Below are 23,734 nucleotides of genomic sequence, written 5' to 3'. Positions count from 1 at the left end.
TTCTGCAGTCTATTAATCCTCCATTTTAAAATAAATCATCTATCAAGGAAATTAATTCCACCATCACAGCAATTTGATGAATACAAGCAGAGCCACCCTCAAAAAGGGACACTGCATGTAAGAAAAACCATTAAAATGCTTTTGGAAAATAAGGAAAAGTAATTTCCATGTTGGAGAGCAAGCATACTAAATACTTCTTGTTCACCTGGCCTTAGTTACAAGTGTGTTCAAATAAGATAAGTGATATGAGTATCACAGAACCAAGCTCCTCAATTGACTTTCAATCAAAGCTCAGGAGAACCAACCAGAGAGCTTTTAAAACCCGACGATAGACTGATCACAGCATTTCCTCCTCTGTCCTTTCTTTGCCTTGTTCCTTTTCCTCTTTTCTACGCTTACCATCCTCTTTCTTAGAGGCTACATCTCGGCTCTTTTTCTCCTTTCGGTTCTTAAGCTTTTCTGTACTGACCTGTCCAGTCTCTGTTTCCACGTTTGTTTTCTTTCTTTGGATGCTTTCGTGTTTGTCTAAATCCATGTCCTCAGAACTTCTTTTCCTCTTATGCTTAGGCCGTTCTTCCTCTGGTTTTCCTCTGGGTGCCTTTTTCTGTTGTGATGCATCTGTTTATGACTACATTGAGGGGTCCTAGTATTGTATCCTGCGGAGAGGTGCTTGGGAACTCCAGATTCTACATTGTATAGACCACAATTATATTCTTGCTGACTAAGGTTCAGGGGTACTGGTTTTTCTGAGAAACAGTCCCTGGCGAAGTGACAGTAGCTCAGAGAATCTAGTCTCAGCCTGCTGTCCTGAGCTGGCAACCACTGAGGTAACTGGTTTTCCACTTTCTGTGAAGTATCGCATGATCTTGGATATGATTGCACAGTTCCAGATGGGAATCTCTGATCAAACATTCTGTACCTGTGCCTGGACTCCACTTCTTCTCTGTACCCACAGGTTTCCAAACAGTCATCTCTCATCTTTCTTTGAGAGTCTTTGGCTCTAAGCCTCTGGCTTTCTGTACTTTAATATAGTCTTCAAGTTCATCTTGAAAAGAGTCAGAAGACTTCATTGAATGCTTCATTAGGTTGACAAAAAGGGATTCTCCTTATCAGGCCAAGAGCGTGGTGGAGAAATCTGATCATATTCACCCATTAATTGCTTCAGTTTTTCTACATGAACTTTGTGTAAGTAGTGAGTCTGTGCGACAACCAGGGAGCTAAAACATCATGATGTAGACATTACAACATCTATTTTTGTCCAATACTCTATTCACCTCATAATGTGAACTCTTTTACTATTCAAACTGTAGCACTATTCCAGATGCCTTCAATGTTTACTCAATATGGTATCTTCTCTTGAGGCAGGGGCGGGCGTCTACACTACTGTCCCCCTCCCCGCCAATGCCACCGGCCAGGGGGAGAGGCTGCGGTGGAGGTGGCGGGGAAAGGCTGAGAATACCGCCACTGTCGCCTCTGCCGCAGAGCAGGCAGGGTGGGAGGAGGGCGTGCGTGTGTCATTCTTCCGGGAATGTTTCATGTAGCTTTCTGTCCCTAGCAAGTCTTTTTACTCAAGGTTGACCAAGCTGTGCTAACTGACTTTGTGGTTGTAAAGCACTTCTCATTCGAATTCTTCTTCCTTTGCCAACAAATACCAGGTGCAGGTGCCAAAAAGTGAATGGACTCAAGGCAGCAAATGTAAAATCAGGGCTCTGCTAAGCCAGCCACCAATTGGTAACAAAAGGACTGTTGTAGAAGACATCAAGGCAAGAGCCCAGCATCTGTGCAAGGCAGAGCCGGAGAAGTCACAGCTGCCAGTCAACTACAAAGGTGTGCCCCACTGGGCTACCTGCCTCAGTGCTGCTGCCACACCTGGCTTGCTTCTGAAATGCAATCTGCCACCTTGTGAACACAGGAATGTAGAAGCGGTCCCAGGCTTTGCCATTTCCCTGCAGATAAAAGCCTTGATCTTTTATGCCTGCTGGAGGAAGAGGAGGAGGAGGAAGAGGAGGAGGAGAAGGAGGAGGAAGAGGAGGAAGAAGAGAAGGAGAAGGAAGAGGAGAAGGAGGAAGAGGAAGAGGAAGAGGAGGAGCAGGAGGAGGAAGTAATAGCAAACACAAGATCCATTAATTCTGGCTTCTTCCACAGAGAGACTATCCAAACTGAATGTCACAGCGGTGGCAGCCCGAGAACACCAAATTCCATAAGGATAGAGCCTCACAGGATTTACTCCATGTTGTTAATCATTGCTGAGGCCTTTTTTATTTTCTTCTGCTTTAAAAAAATATGTAAAATTTCTAAGTGGTCACTTGCTCTTCTCAATGGCTCCGACCAAGATTTGGGAGTTATCCCACTACCCAGCTTAAAAGAAAAGCTCTGCTGTGTGGAGCAAGCTGATGAGAATCTGGAGTCTTGTTACAATTTCCCTATTAAATTAGATAGCCAAAGAACTGGAATACACGCACGCACACGCATATGCGCACGCACGCACACATACACGCACACATGCATGCATGCACGCGCACACACGCGCACACACACACACCGATACTGGGGCTTAAACTTAGTGCCTCATATTCCCAATGAAGCTTTTCAGCTCATGACTGGCATTCAACCACTTGATCCATGCCTCCCAAGGCCAGGCATTGGGTTTTAAATATGACAGCCCTGATACATTACCGTGAGTACACGATGGAGCTTATTCTAGCAACATAGCACACCATTCATAAATAAGCAATTCTAAAATTTTTATGCACTCAGAGAATGGCAGCATGGGATTGTTTATCTGTACTCATGGAACAAACACTGTGTGGAGACGTCATTTTGCAATCCATCCATGCAGGAAGCCATTCACCCTGCAGGAAGCTCATAGGAAACGAGGCCCAACCTCAATTGAAACACAGCTGCCTTCCACGTCATCATCCTCCCATCCATCAGACAGCTTGAGAAGTCTGTTCTTCCTACCCAAAGTATCTCTCCAAATTACCACGCTTCTTTCATCTTCCATTTGAGGCAAAAGCAAGCCCTGTAACTTTAGTTCATCAGTTCTATCTTCTGTGGCAAGTTGAACAAGTCTGCCTCTAGTACCTTCTTCACAGAGGCCCTTTAAACTACCTCAAACATCACTCTTGTGCTCTCCCTTTGTCTTCTTGTTTTATAGTTTCAAAGAATTAATTCAGGATGCATTAAAGGCAGCAATGAAGCATTGTTTAAAAAAGATCCAAGCACAGACACATTCGAGGCGGGAGAGCCCCATGTGCTGGGAGTGGTTTGCAAAGAGAATACAAGCTATACTTTGAAAGGACAAGAAATAAAAGAGATACAGTCTACATTAGACCAAAGGAGCTATCACAACAAGTCCTGTACTTGGGTTATAGTCTGTCGTATGTGCTTTTACTTGGGGAAACATGTCTGTACTTATTCCTCCTCATTAGAGCATGCTATAAGCCTTTCTAGGACCCAATGGTTTCTTCTCCCTGTATCATCTACATTTTTCATGCCCAGCTCACTTTTGATCAGGCAGGTAGAAGATGCTGGGCTGGTTGAAGAAGCTGTGAAAGTGAGCACATAGTAAAGACAAGAGACCCACAGGCATTTGCTCATTAGCAGCCTAGGTAAGGCCACCGTAGGAATGGCTGAAGTTAACCTCCTGCTTAAACCAACTATTCACATTTGTTCTTCATCTCCAAGTAGATCTGGATTCAAATTTCACAAATAAATTGAATGGAAAAACCTAATATATGCACACAGAGAGAGAAAGGTGGGGGGGGACCAACAAATTTAGGAGAAGAAATAAGGAAAGGTACCTGAACTTTTGTATGAGAAAGGAAATCTGCTTAGTCTCATTAACCTGGTGAGAAGGGTATTTTCACATGAATTCTTCCACTTATGCAGCACAATTTTCTTCATCTTTTCTGTGTCCTCTCTCTTTTTGAGGGAGGACCCACCCATATTTTTTTTTTTGCCAGTCCTGGGGCTTGAACTCAGAGTACTGTCCTTGGACATTTTTCACTCAAGGCTAGCACTCGGCCACTTGAGCCACAGTGCCACTTCTGGCTTTTTCTGCATATGTGATACCAGGGAATGGAACCCTAGCGTGATAGGTGAATACGCTACCACTAGGCCACACTTCTAGCTTCCACCCATAATTCATTTACAGAGTTGCATGCATAATACTTCCACTCAAACAAGCTTTTAAAAAAATGAGTAATAATGCAGCTAGTTTTAGAGGAAGAGAATTGGGATGCAAACGCTCCATGTTCTTGCCTCTGTCAGGGAGGGTTCTGATGAGACCAGCTGGGACCTTTGTGTAGGGCTGAAACAGGTACAGCCATTTAATTTCACCATTCACACTTTTCAAAGCCTCACAGGGAAATAGCCTGGTAAAATTACTTAGCTATAAGCATGTACTCCTTTTCCCCCTAAAGAAGAAAAATGATGACTCACATAACAGGGCTGCAAGCCACAAAGACCATCTCAGCCCTTATCACTTCATGGGATTTGCCTGGCTGGACTAGTAATCCTGAGGAGAGTTGTCTAGTAGACTTCTTGTCAATCTTTGAATGCATTTCCGGGGGGGAACCAGAGCTCCAACACCATCAAAAGCCTTCTCTCCCGCTGTAACATAATCTCTGTGCATAGTTCTCATTGAAACAGCGGGTTAGCACTCTCTGAAAAGCAGAGCTGTTGTATTTTAACTGACCATTCCTCATGGCTGCACTGCTTTGTGCTGCCCTGTTCTATTTTGGATGAGATCAGTCAACAGTATCAAATCATTGTCTTACTTTCCATTTTTTTTTGTTTTGTATTATTTCTCTTTAAAAAAAAAAAATCCCGGGCTGGGAACTTGGCCTAGTGGTAGAGTGCTTGCCTAGCATGCACAGAGACCTGGGTTCAACTTCTTGGTACCACATACACAGAAAAAAAGGCAGAAGTGGTGCTGAGGCTCAAGCTCTAGCATTGAGAAAGTCCAAAGTCAGGGCTCAGGCCCTGAGCTCAAGCCCAGGACTGACAAAAAAAAAAATCTCACCATTATGAAGACAAAGATATTCTCTATGGTTTTATACATTATTGTAAACATGTATTCAGTTGGAAGTCATACCACCAGGATACTAAGGGATTATGACAGATGATTTTATTATTGTATCTTTGACCCAAGAATCAGAGTAAGGTATTTGTGAGAAGCACAAGGTGAGAGAGAGAGAAATACAGAGAAAGAAAAAGAGAGAGAGCACGCAGAGTTATATACTATACTTAAACAGCATTTAAACAGCATTGGCTTCATTTGGCTGAGTAAATTAGTTACCTACACAAAATCACCATCCAGAATCTAATATATAAATACATCCACTAATATCAAGGTTTCTTTAGGTTTGTATGAAATTCAAAGGAGCCCATTAACGCAGAGTTGTAGATAATATAAAAAAAAAAATATTGACAGGCTCTAGGCCTTCAGTTGGTATGCCATATCCTTCCAAAGGAGCATGAGAGGTGGTAGCACGAGTTAAGGTTTGTTCATACACACAAGGGTGTACTGGATCCTTTCCATACACGATAGCACATCTGAAAAGAAGAGCTAAGTGGTAGCCAGTAAAAGTATTCAGAACTGGCCTTGAAGGCATAGCTTTCCAGTAGAGTTCCTGTCTAGCAAGTATGAGGCTCTGAATTCAAATCCCAGTATCAACAAAAGCAAAACCAGGAAAACATGTTAAAACCATATTGCCGGGACTCATATTCAGATTCACAGAAAGGAGTGTCAGAAGCAGATTTGGCTAAGGAACCCAGAATGCAAGTGGCCACAACAGACTCTGAAAGCTTGTTTGAAGATTCTAGTGGAGAAAACACAACTAGTTGTGTGTATCCCCCTCGCTCAGGGATGGACGCCCTCTTCAACACAGCCTCAGCTTTGGGAGAGATGCATGGGAGGATGCGTGTGACGGTGTAGACATGGAGTAGTAGACCATGGATTTGGCTGGCAACACCAGTGATTGATGAAATGACACATGTCACAGCCAGTCAGTCCCCTCCACATTCCAGCACATTGTATCCAGTAAGATCCAGAGGCACATCCTATCCATGTGGCATTAAAAAAAAAAAAAAGGGCTGGGAGTTTGGCCTAGTGGTAGAGTGCTTGCCTAGCATGCACGAAGACCCGGATTCAATTCCTCGGTACCACATACATAGCAAAAAGCCGGAAGTGGTGCTGAGGCTCAAGTGGTAGAGTGCTAGCCTTGAGAAAGTCCAAGGACAGTGCTCAGGCCCTGAGCCCAAGCCCAGGACTGGCAAAAAAAAAAAAAAAAAAAAAAAAAAGCATTCCTTCTTCTCCTTTCCAGAAATATCTCACAAGAATCATTTCTCAAACCCAAGCAGCCTCTACAAGGCCTCATGCACACATCTGGCTCATCCCAACATCTGTGTCCTGCCATTTACATTTTTCTCCGATGGAATAACCAAAGGAGAGCATCTGCATGAAAGAAAAGGAAGTTACTCTACTTCCCAGAAAGGGAAAAGTATCTCAAGTAGAAGCAGGAGGAGGAAGGGAACACTACTGATTTACTTCCATCTCCTAGGTAGACTTAAGGCTATCTGACCCAAAAGAGATATTCAAAATGTCTGAATTTTTTATTCCCATAAATTTTCATCATCCCAACACTCTAACTCCTAAAGAAAACAAAAGCTTATATGAGAGATCTTTCCTAAGACTCGAAAGCAAACAAAAACGCATTATCTAAAAGGTCAACTGAGTCCAGGACTTGACAGGAAAAAAGATATTACCAAGTGGCAATATGTTGAATTTGCACACAATGAAACCAAAATGCTTCTTTGCTCTTCTGAAGAAAAAAAAAAGTTACGATTAAAAGTAGAAAAATATGCTGGCTTTGACAAAAGAACATTTTCAACCTTGCCAAAATATTTTTGTTATGTTCTTTCCAGTTTCTAGAAGGAGGACAAAGGTCAACATAGTTTGTCCTGTTTTTTTTCTAACCCATTAACAGTGGAATGGTTGGCCTGGGTACCCTAAAAGACAAACCAATACTTTTTTTTCCTGTGACTATGACAGTCTTGTGCAAATCTCCTAACATGGATGACCTTAATTTCAGACAACTGGTCTACAATCTCTGCTGTCTGTAGACCTATCCTATAGTAAAACCCATTATTAGTATCTTTATGTCACTATTCAGAACTTGCATAAGATACAAGTAATGCCAACCTCAGTCCAGTCCTCCAGTGTAAATATCATTTCATGTAGCCCACAAATCCTATTTACCTAAGATTTATACAAAGGTAAGAGGTGAAATAATAATCTGGGATTACAACTGTTACGGGGCGGGGTGGGGGGGAGTTTCATGTTGTCAAGATTACATTCACTTCATTATCTAATTAAATTTTTTCTTACTAAAGCAACAGGATGGTAATAGGGAAGATAGCATGAAAGCATATGTGTGTGTGTGTCCGAGGATTGAGGTGGGAGGGAAAAGCGGTGAGGAGAATTGAGTGGACCTGACACAACATTTATCTATACATATATTACATTTGAAATCTAAAGATGACTCACTAATCTCTGATCCAAGTCCTTAAATTTTATATCTGGGTGCTGGGAATCATTTTATCCATCCAGGTAGTAACAGAGGCTTTTGTTACCTTGTAGATAGTTCATGTTACATGCCCACTAATTAGATTTAACCTCTCAACAACTACTTAGTGTGATGTCCCTCTTCAAGTGAAAATTCTACAGAGCCTACAGTACTCATTCACTGCTGTAGGAAATAAACAAAGCACCACTACTAAATATAGGAGCACTTTTATAGTGCCCGGTATGCTGCCTAACGACCGAAGGCAGACTACCTTGATATTTGAGATGTCAGAAAAGCAATCCAAAAATTAAAAACTCAATCTACAGAGGAGATTATGTCAGTGATTGATGAGGCTTTTCAAATCACAACAAGTATTGGGAAAGCCTAAAATTATCAAATAGTAAAAGGATTATGAGAATAAAAAGCTGGAAATCCTAGTGTGATTGCCACTATCTCATCAAGAAAACAGAAAACTTAGGCAACAGAGGTAGTCTATTGGTTTTATTTTATTCTGATGTATGTATTTTTATTATTACATAGCATTTCTTTTTTCCTGGACTGGGGCTTGAATTTAGGGCCTGGATGCTATCCTTGGGTCTTTCTATGCTCAAAGCTAGTGCTCTACCACTTGAGCCACAAGCACCACATCTGGCTTTTTAATTATTATTTATTTTATTTTTTTTGCCAGTCCTGGGCTTAAGGTCAGGGCCTGAGCACTGTCCTTGGATTTTTCTCAAGGCTAGAACTCTACCACTTGAGCCTCAGCACCACTTCTGGCTTTTTCTAAGTATGTGGTACCAAGGAATCAAACCCGGGTCTTCATGCATGCTAGGCAAGCACTCTACCACTAGGCCAAACTCCCGGCCCACATCTGGCTTTTTCTAATAAGTTTATTGGAGATAAGAGTCTCATGGACTTTCCTGCCTGGGCTGGCTTCAAACCACGATCCTCAGATCTCCACCTCCTAAATAAGGTTATAGGCCTGAGCCACCATTGCCTGGCTTGGCAGTATTTTCTAAGTTGAATAAATACACAGTCTAGAACATATAATGAACCAACCAGCTATTCTGATACAACATTTAAAAAAAGTAATAAAGAGCCTGGGAATGTGGGTTAGTTGTAGAGTACTTGCCTAGTGTGCATGGAACCCTAGGTTTGACTCCTCTGTACCATATAAACACAGAAAGCCAGTCCCAAGTTCAAGGCCCAGGACTTGTCCCCTTCCCCCCCAAAAATGGTAGAATCATGTTCAACTACTACATCAATTTTATCTCTGTGGTCCATGTCACTAAATCAAGTCACAAGTGAACCACAGAACTTGATGTCTGTCAAGTTTTGAGTCCTACTGAATGGGATCTGGTCTGAACACTGATTATAGGCACAAGGGAAAAAACAGCAGGCACTCAAAGAAAATAAAGTACCTAGGAATTAGATGAACTAAGAATGTAAAGGACCTTTTTGATGAAAACTTTAAAACCCTAAAAAAGGAAATTAAAGCAGAACTAAGGAAATGGAAAAACCTCCCATGCTCCTGGATTGGAAGAATCAACATTGTGAAAATGACAATCTTTCCAAGGGCTAGCTAAAAATTCAACTCAATACCCATCAATATCCCAATGGCATTCTTTAAAGAAATAGAAGAGGCAATTCAAAATTTCATATGGAATAATAAAAGACCCCGTATACCAAAAACACTTCTTAGCAGAAAGAACAGTGCCAGAGGAATTTCAATTCCAAACTTTAGAATCTATTACAGAGCTATAATTATCAAAACAGCTTGGTACTGGCACAAGAATAGGCCTGAAGACCAATGGAATAGAACAGAGGACCCAGATATTAAACCACAGACCTATAGCCACCTAATCTTTGACAAGGGAGCCAAAAAAACAGAATGGAAGAAAGACAGCCTCTTCAACAAGTTGTGCTGGCAGAACTGGTTAAGCACCTGCAGAAAACTAAAGTTGGATCCTTCTTTGTCACCCTGCACTAGAATTAACTCCAAATGGATCAAAGACCTGGAGGTAAAAGCTGATACACTGAAAACTTTACAAGAAGGAATAGGAGATACACTAGGCCTCCTTGGCACAGGTCAAAACTTTCTTAATAAGGACCAAGAATCACAACAAATCAGAGAAAGGCTGGGTAAGTGGGACTGCATTAAACTGCAGAGCTTTTGTATGGCAAAGGACATAGCTAGTAAATTAACTAGGAAGCCTACAGAGTGGGAGATCTTCACCAACCACACAACGGGCAAAAGCCTCATATCTAAAATATATCAACAACTCAAAAAATTGAATCACTCCAAAACTAATTTCCAAAGTAACAACCATCCCATTAAAAAAATGGGCCAAAGACTTAGAGAGTCTTCTCTGAAGAAGAAACAAAAACGGCCTATAGAAACATGAAGAAATGCTCAACATCTCTGGTCATAAAAGAAATGTAAATCAAAACAACTCTAAGATTCTACCTCACTCCAGTCGGAATGGCCAGGATCAGGAAAACGAATAACAACAGATGCTGGATGGGATGTGGCCAGGAGGGATCACTACTACACTGTTGGTGGGAGTGCAAACTCATTCAACCACTATGGAAAGCAGTATGGCAGTGCCTCAAGACTAAACATAGAGCTCCCCTATGACCCAGCAATTCCACTACTTGGCATTTACCCAACCATCCAGAAACTAGGGCATACTAAATCCACTACCACAACAATGTTCATTGCAGCATTATTCACCATAGCAAAAATATGGAACCAACTGAGATGTCCTCAGTTGATGAGTGGATCAACAAGTTGTGGTATTTGTATACAATGGAATTCTATGCTGCTGTCAGAAAAAATGACATCTCCCCATTTGTTAGGAAATAGAAAGTCTTAGAAAAAATCATATTAAGTGAAGTAAGCCAGACTCAAAGGAACTTAGGCTCAATGGTTTCCCTCATTTGTCATAATCAGTAGAAACCTTGGGCTCTACTAGCAGAGATCTGCGATAGAGCAAAACCTTGATACATAAGGCCATATAGTATGAAGCTAATTGAAAGGACCTCCAGGATATTGAAACAAAAGCCATATAATGAATGATTGTTGTCCTTAATGTACTATGTTATCTTTCATCTCCTTTGCTGTCCCTTGGGTATCTCATATTGTTATAGTATCTCACTTTGTTATCTGATATATTGAATTTATTTGTATTTGGTTATTTGAAATTTGATAGGGAAGGGGGGAAAACCAAGACGGGGGGTGGGGAGGGTAATGGGTACCAAGACATGTGAAAGGGTATCAATGTATGTGAATTAATGCACCTTCTATCTGGCAAATATCATGTAACCCTTTTATTAATTACAATAAAGAATATATATAAAAAAAACAGCAGGCACTTAAGTATAAAAGCAGGCTATCAATCATATGCCTATTTTGTTATTTTATTTTTAGCTTTCTATAGTTTTGATTTTTTTTCAATCGAGACTACAACGTAATAGAAACAAAAGTACGTTTGGCCTTATGATCTATTTTAGGTTTCACTATATTCAATAATTTTTAGAAATGGCTGTCTTGATATACAGACTTAGAGATAAGTTGCAAGAATCTCTTTTGCCCGTCCTATGGTTTGCACTCAGGGCCTGATCACTGTTCTTGGGCTTTCTCAAAGCTTGTGCTTTACCACTTGAACCACAGCACCACTTCCAGGGTTTTTTTGTGTGTATGTGGTATAGAAGAACTGAACCCAAACACTTTATCACTAGGTCATGCTCCCAGACTGAGTTGCAAGAGTTTTTTTTAATTCCCATATTCCTTTACCAAGTTTTAACGAACTGATTTTTAAATAATGCCCCATTTATTATCTTTCTCTTGTTTCCTTTCCCTTCTTCCCTTCTCTCATTGTACACACACACACACACACACACACACACACGGAGATATATAGCCTTTGATTCCTAAATGTATCAGTTCATTTTTGTACAATGCTATGCTCTAGTCCTCAGCTTATATTCATATTTTATGTAATGTTCCAAAACTGTGCAAGTGTTCTCCCTGTCCAGGATCCAGAAGGATCACCTGGCACTTGCCTGTCTTTGTCTCCAGTTCCCTTCCCCATGGACAGATCCTCAGCCTCTTGTCTTAAAAGCTCTATCTCTTGGAAACCTATCTGGCCAGGCAATCTTCCCTTGCCTGTGTGATTCACAAACATAAGCATGGCACTTGACCTCTAAATACATTCAACCCATCTGAAAAGAAAGTTGAGCAAGAAATGAGGAAAAGTACTGTCATAAAAATGAGCTAGGTTCCCTTCATTTTAATCAGCCTTTCTTGGACCTTCCTTCTATCTTCCACTTATAACCAAGAAAATACTTCTGTCACTAGAATACTACTGGAAAAGGGAATCTGTGAAATAAGACACAGACCAAATCTTTCCAGTGCCAAGTCTCCTAATTTGACATTTAAAAACCACAAAGAGGGTCGGGAGCTTGGCCTAGCGGTAGAGTGCTTGCCCAGCATGCACGAAGACCTGGGTTCGATTTCTCAGTATCACATACACAGAAAAAAGCTGGAAGTGGTGCTGAGGCTCAAGTGGTAGAGCGCTAAGCCTTGACAAAGTCCATGGACAGTACTCAGGCCCTGAGCTCAAGCCCAGGACTGGCAAAAAATAATCACAAAGAAAGAAAAAGTATGTTCATGGGGGGCACATATACTACGACTTTTACAGATTTCAAAAAAGTAAATAAACAACACTGAAAGCTTGATCCCAGTTAGATTCCAGAATCTGGCCCTTTTAAAAACAATAAAGTGCTCTGGGCTAGGAGTTTGGCCTCGTGGCAGAGTGTTCACCTAGCACGCATGAAGGCTGGGGTTCAATTCCACAGTACTACATACGTAGAAAAAAGCTGGAAGTGGTGCTGTGGCTCAAGTGGTAGAGCTCTAGCCTTGAGAAAGCGAAGGGACACTGCTCAGGCCCCTGAATTCAAGCCCTTGGACTGGCAAAATAAAAAGGAGGGAAGAAAGAAAGAGAATGAGAGAAAAAGAGAGAGGGGGGGGGCTCTGATTTCACGGCCTTGCAGAAAACATAGTCGCCATCCCCTCCTTTACCCTCTCTAGCACTTTTCAAACAAAGCAACCCCTTGGTAACCTGTCTCCTGTTTCTGACTTTAAACGTGTTAACTTTTAGAAGATGAAAAACATGCAAACCTGAAACATTAAACCTGAGAGAAACCTTTAAAACTGAGAAATGTTAACGAACGTCCTTTCCTAACTCATGCTCTTCTTGATTGTTTTGAGAGAAAAAAAATGCACTTTGCCAGAGCAGGATACACAAATGTTGTATGCAATACTTAGCAAATATAGAGGGGGAAAAAAGCATCTATCAAGAAATATGTTCAGTCTACCTAACCTGTGACCTATGAACAATGTTCTTTTCTGGTGTCATCTTTTCCTATCTCATTCCTCTTGCAGCTCTCTAACTTAAACACCTACATCCCCCTAAATAGCATCAAAACTTGCTAAAACTGAAATAGTCATAACTTACCTTTCCATTTTAACTCATGATAGCCAAGAAGATGGTGCAATTCTCAATTCTCATTCCTTCTCTCCCCTACCCTACACCTCTTAAGCCAAGCACTGAGACCAAGCACTGCAAAATTTCTGCAGCAAACATGGTAAAAGCCAGTTCATCAAACCATTCAGCCATTACACTTTCCAAAGAATACAAAATGTGGTTGAACAAGTTTGCACTCCCACCAACAGTGTAGTAGTGATCCCTCCTGGCCACATCCCATCCAGCATCTGTTGTTATTCGTTTTCCTGATCCTGGCCATTCTAACTGGAGTGAGGTGGAATCTTAGAGTTGTTTTCATTTGCATTTCTTTTATGACCAGAGATGTTGAGCATTTCTTCATGTGTCTATAGGCCATTTTTGTTTCTTCTTCAGAGAAGACTCTCTTTAAGTCTTTGGCCCATTTTTTTAATGGGATGGTTGTTACTTTGGAGATTAGCTTTGGAGTGATTCAATTTTTTGAGTTGATATATTTTAGATATGAGGCCTTTGTCCGTTGTTTGGTTGGTGAAGATCTTCTCCCACTCTGTAGGCTTCCTAATTAGTTTACTAGCTATGTCCTTTGCCATACAAAAGCTCTGCAGTTTAATGCAGTCCCACTTATCCAGCCTTTCTCTGATTTGCTGTGATTCTTGGTCCTTATTAAGAAAGTTTTGACCTGTGCCAAGGAGGCCTAGTGTATCTCCTATTCCTTCTTGTAAAGGTTTCAGTGTGTCAGCTTTTACCTCCAGGTCTTTGATCCATTTGGAGTTAATTCTAGTGCAGGGTGACAAAGAAGGATTCAACTTTAGTTTTCTGCAGGTGCTTAACCAGTTCTGCCAGCACAACTTGTTGAAGAGGCTGTCTTTCTTCCATTCTGTTTTTTTGGCTCCCTTGTCAAAGATTAGGTGGCTATGGGTCTGTGGTTTAATATCTGGGTCCTCTGTTCTATTCCATTGGTCTTCAGGCCTGTTCTTGTGCCAGTACCAATGGAAAGCAGTATGGCAGTGCCACAAAAGACTAAACATAGAGCTCCCCTATGACCCAGCAATTCCACTACTTGGCATTTACCCAACCATCCAGAAACTAGGGCATACTAAATCCACTACCACAACAATGTTCATTGCAGCATTATTCACCATAGCAAAAATATGGAACCAACCTAGATGTCCCTCAGTTGATGAGTGGATCAACAAGTTGTGGTATTTGTATACAATGGAATTCTATGCTGCTGTCAGAAAAAATGACATCTCCCCATTTGTTAGGAAATGGAAAGACTTAGAAAAGATCATATTAAGTGAAGTAAGCCAGACTCAAAGGAACTTAGGCTCAATGGTTTCCCTCATTTGTCATAATCAGTAGAAACCTTGGGCTCTACTAGCAGAGATCTGCGATAGAGCAAAACCTTGATACATAAGGCCATATAGTATGAAGCTAATTGAAAAGACCGCCAGGATATTGAAACAAAAGCCATATAATTAATGATTGTTGTCCTTAATGTACTGTTATCTCTCATCTCTTTTGCTGTCCCTTGGGTATCTCATATTGTTACAGTATCTCACTTTGTTATCTGATATATTGGATTTATTTGTATTTGGTTATCTGAAATTGGATAGGGAAGGGGGGAAAACCAAGACGGCGGGGGGGGGGGGGGGTGGAGGAGAGGGTAATAGGGACCAAGACATGTGAAAGGTTATCAATATATGTGAATTAATGCACCGTCTATCTGGCAAATATCATGTAACCCTTTTATTAATTACAATAAAAAAAAAGAAATCCAAGGACAGTGTTCAGGCCTTGGGTACAAGCCCAAGGACTGATAAAAAAAAATAATAATAATAATAAAATTAAGCTGAAAAAAAGAATACAAAATGTCATGAATTACAAAAATACAAACACATTTTTCTACTACCTAATATGAACTAGAAATAGGCATTTCGTATTGTAGCTAAAAGAAGTATTTCTCAGCTGACTAGAATTATATCATTTCAGTAAGCAAAAGGCATTAGGAACCAAATAATGCAACAACTTTAACACTGAAAGCTTCCAGCAGGAAAGGCATTGCTCGTGGCTCTTTATACCACCTTTTCCCCAGAATGGTAAAGGCTTCTTTAGAGCAATGGCCTACATTAAAAGGGCCATCAAAATCAAGTGGCTAGAAGGTAAGAAGCAGACTGTATCTGAAATTCCTAATTTGTAAACCGTGGGATGGAAAACAGACACCATCAGTTTCTAAACTACCAAAAGAGAAGCATAAACCACTCTGGTGAGCCTAAACTCAACCTTCAACCTGAATCCTTAGAAAAGTTTATGCTAACCAGATAGGGATGGTCCTTTTTGGAAAGAGAAACATTTGTTACTGTGTGATTTTCTGACTTAAGACTTCCAGTCTTGGATGTAACTAAAGTATATGAAATACATGAGTGAGTAAATAAGCAAACATGTTTCCAGTCTCGGGGATAACCCAGCCTGAGGTTAAGAAGTAGAAGGAAGAGGTCATCTATTTCATTGCTATCCTTCAGTATTCTACACACGCACCCCAAAGATGACAAATGAAAATCACAGACTCAGACTACTCTAGTGATTGATGGGTTGCAATTGCCCAAGATTTGTTCGTACAAAGAACTTGGGTATCTCCACAGAAAAGTCTTTTCCATACAGGAAAAGAAAACCCAGGGCAACCACTTTACTGTAGGTGCTTTCCACCGCCTGATCTGAAGGTCATGTGAGGCTGCTTTCTGTACAGAGCCAGCCACTCAGACCTGTCACTGCCTCCACCTCCAACCACCACCCCTGGACTCCTATCTGAATCATGACCAAAACAAGAAAGAGCCCCAAAAGAACTGCAAAGAGGTACTTTTTACCAAAAAGCTGTAAGATACTAGGGCAGAAAGTATTCCTGCTACAGCGTCCTTAAATTTAGAAAGCTTTCCAATTTCTGTCATAGAAAACACATGATAATCAATACTGTGTGGGATTCAGTGCAGTTCTTACATCCCATACCTCAGGACAGCTTATTCCTCAGTGGGGAATTCAGAGCTATTTGGAATAGTATGTTTAGCCTTGTTGGAAGCATCTCAAAAAAACCAGAAGATGCATACTGATGTCTTCAAAATGCACATTCCTCTAGGCCTAAACAGGGAAGTTCAGCAGAGGACTTATTCCAATGACAGTCAAAAAAGGGGACCTCTAAGCTGTAGAATTCATCCGAAGTTCAGCTTCAACTCATGGTCTTGCAGAAATCACAGAGTATGACTTTAAGAAGCAAGTCAGGTCTCTGTAGCAAAGAGTTAGGGCCAGAGCAATAACACTACAAGAAGCAAGTAACAGTAATGTTATTGCTGGAAACACTTCCCTGACATGTAATTATTTTCGTTAGAATTTTTTTTTTAATCTGCAAGTAAACGGCATGCATTCTAACTTCTGCTTGAAAGTCTTCAACAGAGTTAAAACTGAATCATGTGAAGACAAGAATCAGGTCTCTATTCGTCATGCTCTTCAAATCTCCCAAACTGAAAATAAACCACTAACGCCCTCCTCTTCCCCTCCCCCAGTCTCTGCCAACCCGATCCACGCATCGTTAAAATACCGAGTATGTTAGCGGTACACTGGAGAATGCCTGAGACATCTTCAACTTCCTCTTTCTTGGAATGGTCAGAATAGGAGCATCTGTTAGAAATATTGTGGAAGTTCTTCTCGGCATCCCTATAACTAAGAAGAAAGGAAAAGTCAGCACATGGAGACATTTTTGAAAGCATTTACATATGCACTTGTACACATTCTAAGCATACAGAATCTGTGAATACTGGTGCTTTGATTGTGGTCACACTTTATAAAAAATAGTAAGAAAACATACTTTTCCACTACATTGTATAACATTGATTTTTGCTGTCACCCTCAATGTCCTCATCTATAACACAAAGTCACATCTGTTTACCTATGAACTGTGTGGTTAGAATTAAATAGCACATGCAGAGTGCTCAGCATATTGCCTCAAACATAGTTACACAGTGTCATATACTGGTCTCACTTGTTATTGTTCCAAAATATATAATGGGGCTGGGAGTTTGGCCTAGTGGTAGAGTGCTTGCCTAGCATGCACAAACACCCAGGTTTGATTCCTGGGTACCACATACATAGAAAAAACTAGAAGTGGTGCTGTGGCACAAGCAGTGGAGTTCTAGCCTTAAGAAAGCCCAACAACAGTGTTCAGGCCCTAGGTTCAAGCCCCAGGACTAGCAAAAAAGAAAAAGAAAAAGAAAAAAATATATATAGTTCTTTACTGTAAACAGGTGGAAGAGAAGCTAGATCATTTGTAATTTAGATGAGATGATTTACAGCCAAAAAAAATCTAACCACAGGAGCCTAAGCAATGTATTTGAAGTTTGTTTCCAACTAACCCAGAGTCACCCACTCTTAATTGCACTTCTAACATTCTATTGAAATTATTTTGGCTTAATTTCTCATACATTGTCAAAGGAAAGAAAAAGAGAACAGAAGGTTTGCTATGTAAAACAAACATTGGACCCACAGAGATAATCGGAGGGGTAGAATTCAATTTCAGATGACTAAGGAAGCACTATCTCAGATGAATAGAAAGCTGGCAGGAATCCTAACTGTGATTTTCTTCTTGGTGGTTCTGAGATCAGGGTCTTGCTCTGCAGCCCAGGCTGGCCTGGAACTCGCAATCTTCCTTCTTCTGCCTTGGGTACTCTGGGATTATAGATATACACCACTGAGTCCACACCTAGTTCCTAAAACAACGATGAGGAAGATTCTGGATTCGAGTTCTTTAAGTTTCACTGGTTAAGTATCTACTGGTTGAGCAAGAGATCTCAGCAATATTATGTGTTTTCCAAGGCAGCTTACTCAAGAAATCCGTCTACACTGCCCTGTCACGGTGGCACATTGGTGTGCCACAGGCCAACAGCAATCACAGAATATAAATATGAACAGGTGAGTCAGGCACTCTGAGGACAAAAATGGAGACTGAAAAAAAAATCGACAGCCAACGTAATTATCAAGGAGAAAAGTAGTTGTAATACAAACTGGCTATGTCTGGCTACGAATGTGAAACAATAGATTCCTAAATTTCAGATAGGCAAGGGAAAAAAAGAGAAGAAAACAAAAAGATAAAGGGATAAGGACAATAAATTATAAACTATAGCACCAAATATAGGATTAAGAATGCAACCAGCATTGGTCAAAGGTGGCACGGTAATAACTACTTGATCATAAAGTATACTAATTAGAAAGCATGTCATGTCCTTAAGGCTTCATTTAAACTTCACTCCACCACTGTTCTTTTAACCCATTCTTTTCTGTGTGTGCCAGTCTTCTGGCTTCAACTCAGGGCCTGGACTCTTTCCCTCAGTCTTTTTACTCATGGCTGGTATGCTACCACTTGACTCACACTTCTCATTCCAACTTTTTTGTTGGTTAATTAGAGATAAGAGGCTCACATGCTGGGTGCAGTGGCTCAAGCCTGTAATCCTAGCTACTCAAGAAGCTGAGATCTGAGGATTGTGGTTGAAAGCCAGACTGGGGCACTAACAACCGTGAGCCTCTTATCTCCAACTAACCATTAGAAAATGGGAAGTGGGGCTGTGGCTCAAGGGGTAGGGTGGTAGCTGATATCACAACTATAAATTTTACACCTCCGTAAGAGCTGAGGATCACAGTAGAGAGGAAGAGATTGATCACAGAGCATGAATAAATCATTCTAGGACTCGTTTTCCCCAATGTAAGTGATCTCTATGAATACATAAATGAAGAAGTGCATAAATTAAGGAGTAGAATGAATGTTTAAAGATAGCAAAGCCGAAGCACAGAGAGATGATCTTACTCCATAAGGAGGACTGCACGGACTCCCCGGGTCCTCTGTCTGGGAACCTTTGAACATCAGTGTCCTATGTACAAGTCCAGGTATTAAAACCCAAAAGCCTCGTGTGCTTATAATCCCTGGGTTTAAAAGATCAAGAAGCATAGTACACTACACTAGAGCACTGATACAGAAATCAGATCTTAGGGCAAGTTTAGGGAAAGGAAATGGACACTGGAAAAGAAAGGCCTACAGTTGACGGGTAAATTAAGAAATTTTCAGAGTGAAAGGCTGTAATCCCTCTATATATCACCTTTACAATAAGAATTTTAAAAAAATAAAAACATAAAAAAGAGAAGAGCTAACTCAGAACTGTAACCTGTCCTGACTCAATACAATATACTTAAAAGATGAACTGCTTCCAGACAGGCCTCAGGCAAAACCCAGTGTCAGACACGGGAAAACACAGGCTGTGTGTCTCCCCCACCTCCACAAGTAAGACAAATCATGTTTATCAGCACTTACTCTCCATTGCCTGAAGTCCCCTTAACTGTAAGGAAACACATTCCTTGTAATAGAGATTAAAAAGCCTTAAATGGTCTTTTCTTCAGGAGAAACACATATAGGTGTGAACATCTGTTAGTGGAGGTGTTAGTGACATTAGCTGCTCTCCTTTTTTCAGTTTTTAAAGAGACATAAAAAGCAGAGCAATACAAATAAAAGCAGTGAATGAAGGCTCCTTAAGCTAAGGATATCAGCCAACACCCCAAAGTATGCTCAAGGGCCTCTCTGGAGCCCATAGGATATGGAGATACCTCTTTATACAAGAATCAGACTACTTTTTCTCCTTTTCCTGTGCTGGCAATAAACAAAACTGGAAAGAAACTTTCAGAACAGGAAAGCTGAGGCAGCTGATAAAGAGAACTGCTTTCTACTAATAGCCAAAAGAGTGTTCTACTAATTAGAATATAGTTTGATTATCTATTTATTTTGGCCATCCACTAAGGCCCAGTGTGATGGCGCAAATCTGTAATCCCAGCTGCTTTGGAGTGGAGGTCAAGAGGATCTCAGCTTAAAATGAGTCTGAGCAAACAGCAAGACCTTCCCTCAACCAACAAATGAGATGTGTAGTTCACACCTGTAATCCTAGCTGCAAAGGAGGCATAGGTAGGAGGAGCTAACTTTCGGTGGGGGGGAGGGGAAGCAATATTCTCACCAAGAAATAAATGATAGCAGAAAAAGGCTGGGGGACCTGAGTATCAACAAACCCCAGTACTGACAAAAAAAAAAGTCCCAATTTTTCCTAGTTAGACTCAGACTTCATTTTTCTTAGTTAGACTTGGTTTAGTTCACAGATGAGACTATTTTATTAGTCATTGGATTTCAAAGTAGAAAGTGTGCTTATAACCCCAGAAAAATGATTGAAGTTGAATGACTGGTGCTGTCCTAAAGATGTGATGAACAGCAATAAGAACAAATATAAGAGCAAAACAAATATGCAGTATTTGCCACATCTCCATCTGATCACGGAGAACAATTTTGCCAAGGTATATTTGGTGAGTGTCGACAGCTAGTATTAGTGTTTATGTAAAAGCCCTCAGATGTATTCTATATTGAGTCCCCATTTATCCTTGCCTTACCCGGGCCATTTTGAGGGTCTGATTTTGTCAGTAGGCCAAGAGGCTCCCCACCCCCGAAATGGCTATAAGTGTATTCTCTAATGCAATCCACACAGCCTACTTTTCAAAGTAGCAAACTCAAAGAGAGTGATTAAGTTTTATTTTAGAATGTGTGGGGAAAGATTAATTTGACATTCTTTAGCTCCATTAGGATAAACCATTCGAAATCACTAATGGCCTCAAACTAAAAGCCATCTCATGAGTTTAAATAATATGTTTTTGCTAGTACTGCACTCTTGAGAATTAGCATGACAAAGTTTCAAAGCAATTCCCTTTGAAATGACAATTAACATAATCATCAAGCACTTAAAGTATGTGGCATCGTACTAGGTACTGGAATTATCTTTCCATTTGTTTCCTTCCCCTTAACTTTGTTTTAAAAAAAAAAAATTACCTATCATGTTACATCACCATAGCCAAAACCACACTCCTAAGGTCCATGGCAAGAATTTATCCAGGGTATAAAATAATTCTTGATGTAACTTCAGGACAAAACAAGATTTGAACCTTGATTTCCTATGAAGATAAATGACTACTGCACTGCACATGGAAAACACTAACGAGGTGAATTCAGAAATAAAAAATAAACTCTAATGTCAGTGAATTTAATCTAAATAGCTACATTATTCAAGAAAGTAACTTTAGGCTTTTTGTATGTGTTCACTATTTTCTACTAGAGTCAGCCCAAAATACTCTCACTGAAATTATCTCATATACTCATGATATATAAGCTTCCATTGAATTATCATCATCATCACATTTTACAAAAGAAATAAAGTTACTTTTGAAAAGCCTAAATGCACTGGGTGCCAGTACCTCATGGCTTATAATCCTAGCTACTTAGGAGGCCTAGTCTGAAGACCAAGGTTCAAATCTGAGAGACTCTTTATCCCCAACTAACCAGCAAAAAAAAAAAAAAAAAAAAAAAAAAAAAGCTGGAAGTGGAAACATGGCTCAAGTGGTAGAATACCAGCTTTAAGGTAAAAAAAAAACTCCTCAGAGCATAAAGCCCTAAGTTTGAGCCCCATGGTTACACACACAGACGTAAACACAAAGTTCTATGCACTGATAAAATTTTGAATTCACCATCTTTGGACATCAAATCTTACTTCACATTCTATGATGAACACTTGGAGAAATAGGGGGAAAATAAAGAAAAATAGGTAGCAAAAGACGCTAGCTCCATTAGAAACAACCTTTGAGGGGTCATTTTGATTGAACTCTATACAAGGACTGCAAACTCCAATTCATAGCTCCCCAGCTGAGATCGATAACCATCATGAGGCGAAATTGTGAGATTCAATCTTGAAACTTCAGAGGGCAGAAAGCAAAAAGGGAAGGGGGAAACAATATAATAAGGGAATGTCACTTCAAAGAACTGAATTCAGAATTAAATTCACCCCAGTAATCCAGTAATGGTGGTTCAGTCCTGTAATCCTAGTTTACTCAGGATGCTGAGATCTGAAAATCACAGTTCAAAGCCATCCCAGCAGTAAAAAAAAAAAAAAAAAAAAAGTCTGTAAGACTCTTATCTCCAATTAACTACCAAAAAGCCAGAAGGGAAGCTGTGGTTCAAAGTGGTAAAGCACCAGCCTTGAGGGAAATAAAACCTCAGAGATAGCCCCCAGGCCCTGAATTCTAGACGCACGACTAGTGGGGGGGGCACACATCCCCCCCCCCACACACACACAGAATTAGATTCACAAACCAAAGAGAAGCACTCCAAGGGACCCACCTTCCTCCCCACCCCAACATTTGAAAAATGGGGCCCAAGACACCAGAACAATCACACGTTCCAAAGCTGTGTTTGAAGAATTCACTTTAGTTTTTTACTCACCCAATCACTTGATGCTCATAATACTGCAGCGTCCTCTTGAGAGTCTGCTGTATCGTCTGAGGCTATGGGGTAAAACAAGAAGAGAGACATGCAATCAGCAAAATGGTGCCATTGCCATACTAAGCCTCATAGACAGACATGGAGGCTCTGAATTCTCTCAGGAGAGTTTTCACCTATTTTGCATCAGGCCAGTCATTTTCCCCAGAGGAACTACTGAAACACTCTGCCATTAGCCCAAAATTACCCCATGTATAATTTGGCAGGATTTCCTAGCTTTTTAATTTTTTTTTTCATTTTTCCGAAGTAGCTATTAAGGTCAATGAAAGACCCGTTGGCTGCCAGGTGGCCTTTGGGAGCAGAGGGCAACAGTGTGCAACAGAGATACAGGTGATGATTCTTCATGCCCAGTATGTACTTTGCCAGGTAATGACTGACTGAACTTCTAGGTTTTAGCAAACCTTTCAAGAATGATCTGACAAGCAAAGTAAATACAGTTAATCAACTTTTTTGTCTGAGACAGGGACTCAAACTCAGTATCTGATGTTTTCACTTGTTAGCTGGCCTTTGACCACCTAAGCCATGCCCTAACCCCCTCAACTTTAGAATAGAGTAGGTTTTCAGTCAGATGATCCCTCCCACCAATGTTAATTGACATCTAGACGGACCAATAGAGAGGTAAGGGTAGGAATGGAAACAGGGACTCCAGATCCACAGCCACCATCTCTAGCAGCCATCATCCTGACTTCCTTGCTACCATCAGAAAGAATGACATCGCCCCCTTTGTAATGAATGTACAAAGACTTGGAAAAATTCCTATTAAGTGAAGTAAGCCAGACCCAAAAGAACATAGGCTCCATGGTTTCCCTCTTGTGTAACAATTAATGTACGTTCAAGATTCTCCTAACAAAGGATTGTAATAGCTCAAAAGCTATGTGCAGACGGCCATTTAGGATGAGGCTAAGGGAAATGAACTCCAGGATACGCAAACAAGAGGTTTATCTTTGTAATTGTTATTCTCAATGTACTATGTGAAATTTTTTTTTTCTTTTCTCCTTAAGAGGAACTTGGCTTGGGCTGAACAAAAAAAAAAAAAAAAAACCCACAGAGGATGGTGTGGGCACAGCAGGTGTGACCCTCAGGGGAAGTATCTGCAGCCATGTGACCCAAGGCAGGCCACGCCAAGTCCTTCCATGCCAGGCTTCCCTCCCTGGAATGTGGGCCTCATCCTGGTTTGGCAGTCTCCAAACTAAGCTAACTGTCCCTCTGGCAACACCACCTCCAAAGCAGTGAGTAGCGACTCT

General features: G+C 40.7%; 1 protein-coding gene and 1 pseudogene across 1 annotated transcript in view; both read right to left on the bottom strand.

Moving 5' to 3' along the window:
• The window catches only part of Gucy1a2 (guanylate cyclase 1 soluble subunit alpha 2), a 187,504-nt gene that overhangs the window by 143,451 nt on the left and 20,319 nt on the right, over positions 1-23,734 (bottom strand). The window contains exons 2-3 of the mRNA XM_090319588.1: positions 22,434-22,495; positions 16,686-16,807 (exon numbers count right to left, since the gene is read on the bottom strand). Of these exons, the coding sequence (XP_090175714.1) occupies positions 16,686-16,807; positions 22,434-22,495 (184 nt within the window). The remainder of the gene's footprint in view (positions 1-16,685; positions 16,808-22,433; positions 22,496-23,734) is intronic.
• Positions 316-1,191, bottom strand: LOC150045626 (lysine-rich coiled-coil protein 1-like; annotated as a pseudogene).

Source organism: Megascapheus bottae, chromosome 27 (assembly GCF_031878675.1).
Source record: "Megascapheus bottae isolate mThoBot1 chromosome 27, mThoBot2.hap1, whole genome shotgun sequence".
NCBI lineage: Eukaryota > Metazoa > Chordata > Mammalia > Rodentia > Geomyidae > Megascapheus > Megascapheus bottae.
This window is presented reverse-complemented; position numbering and strand designations above follow the sequence as displayed.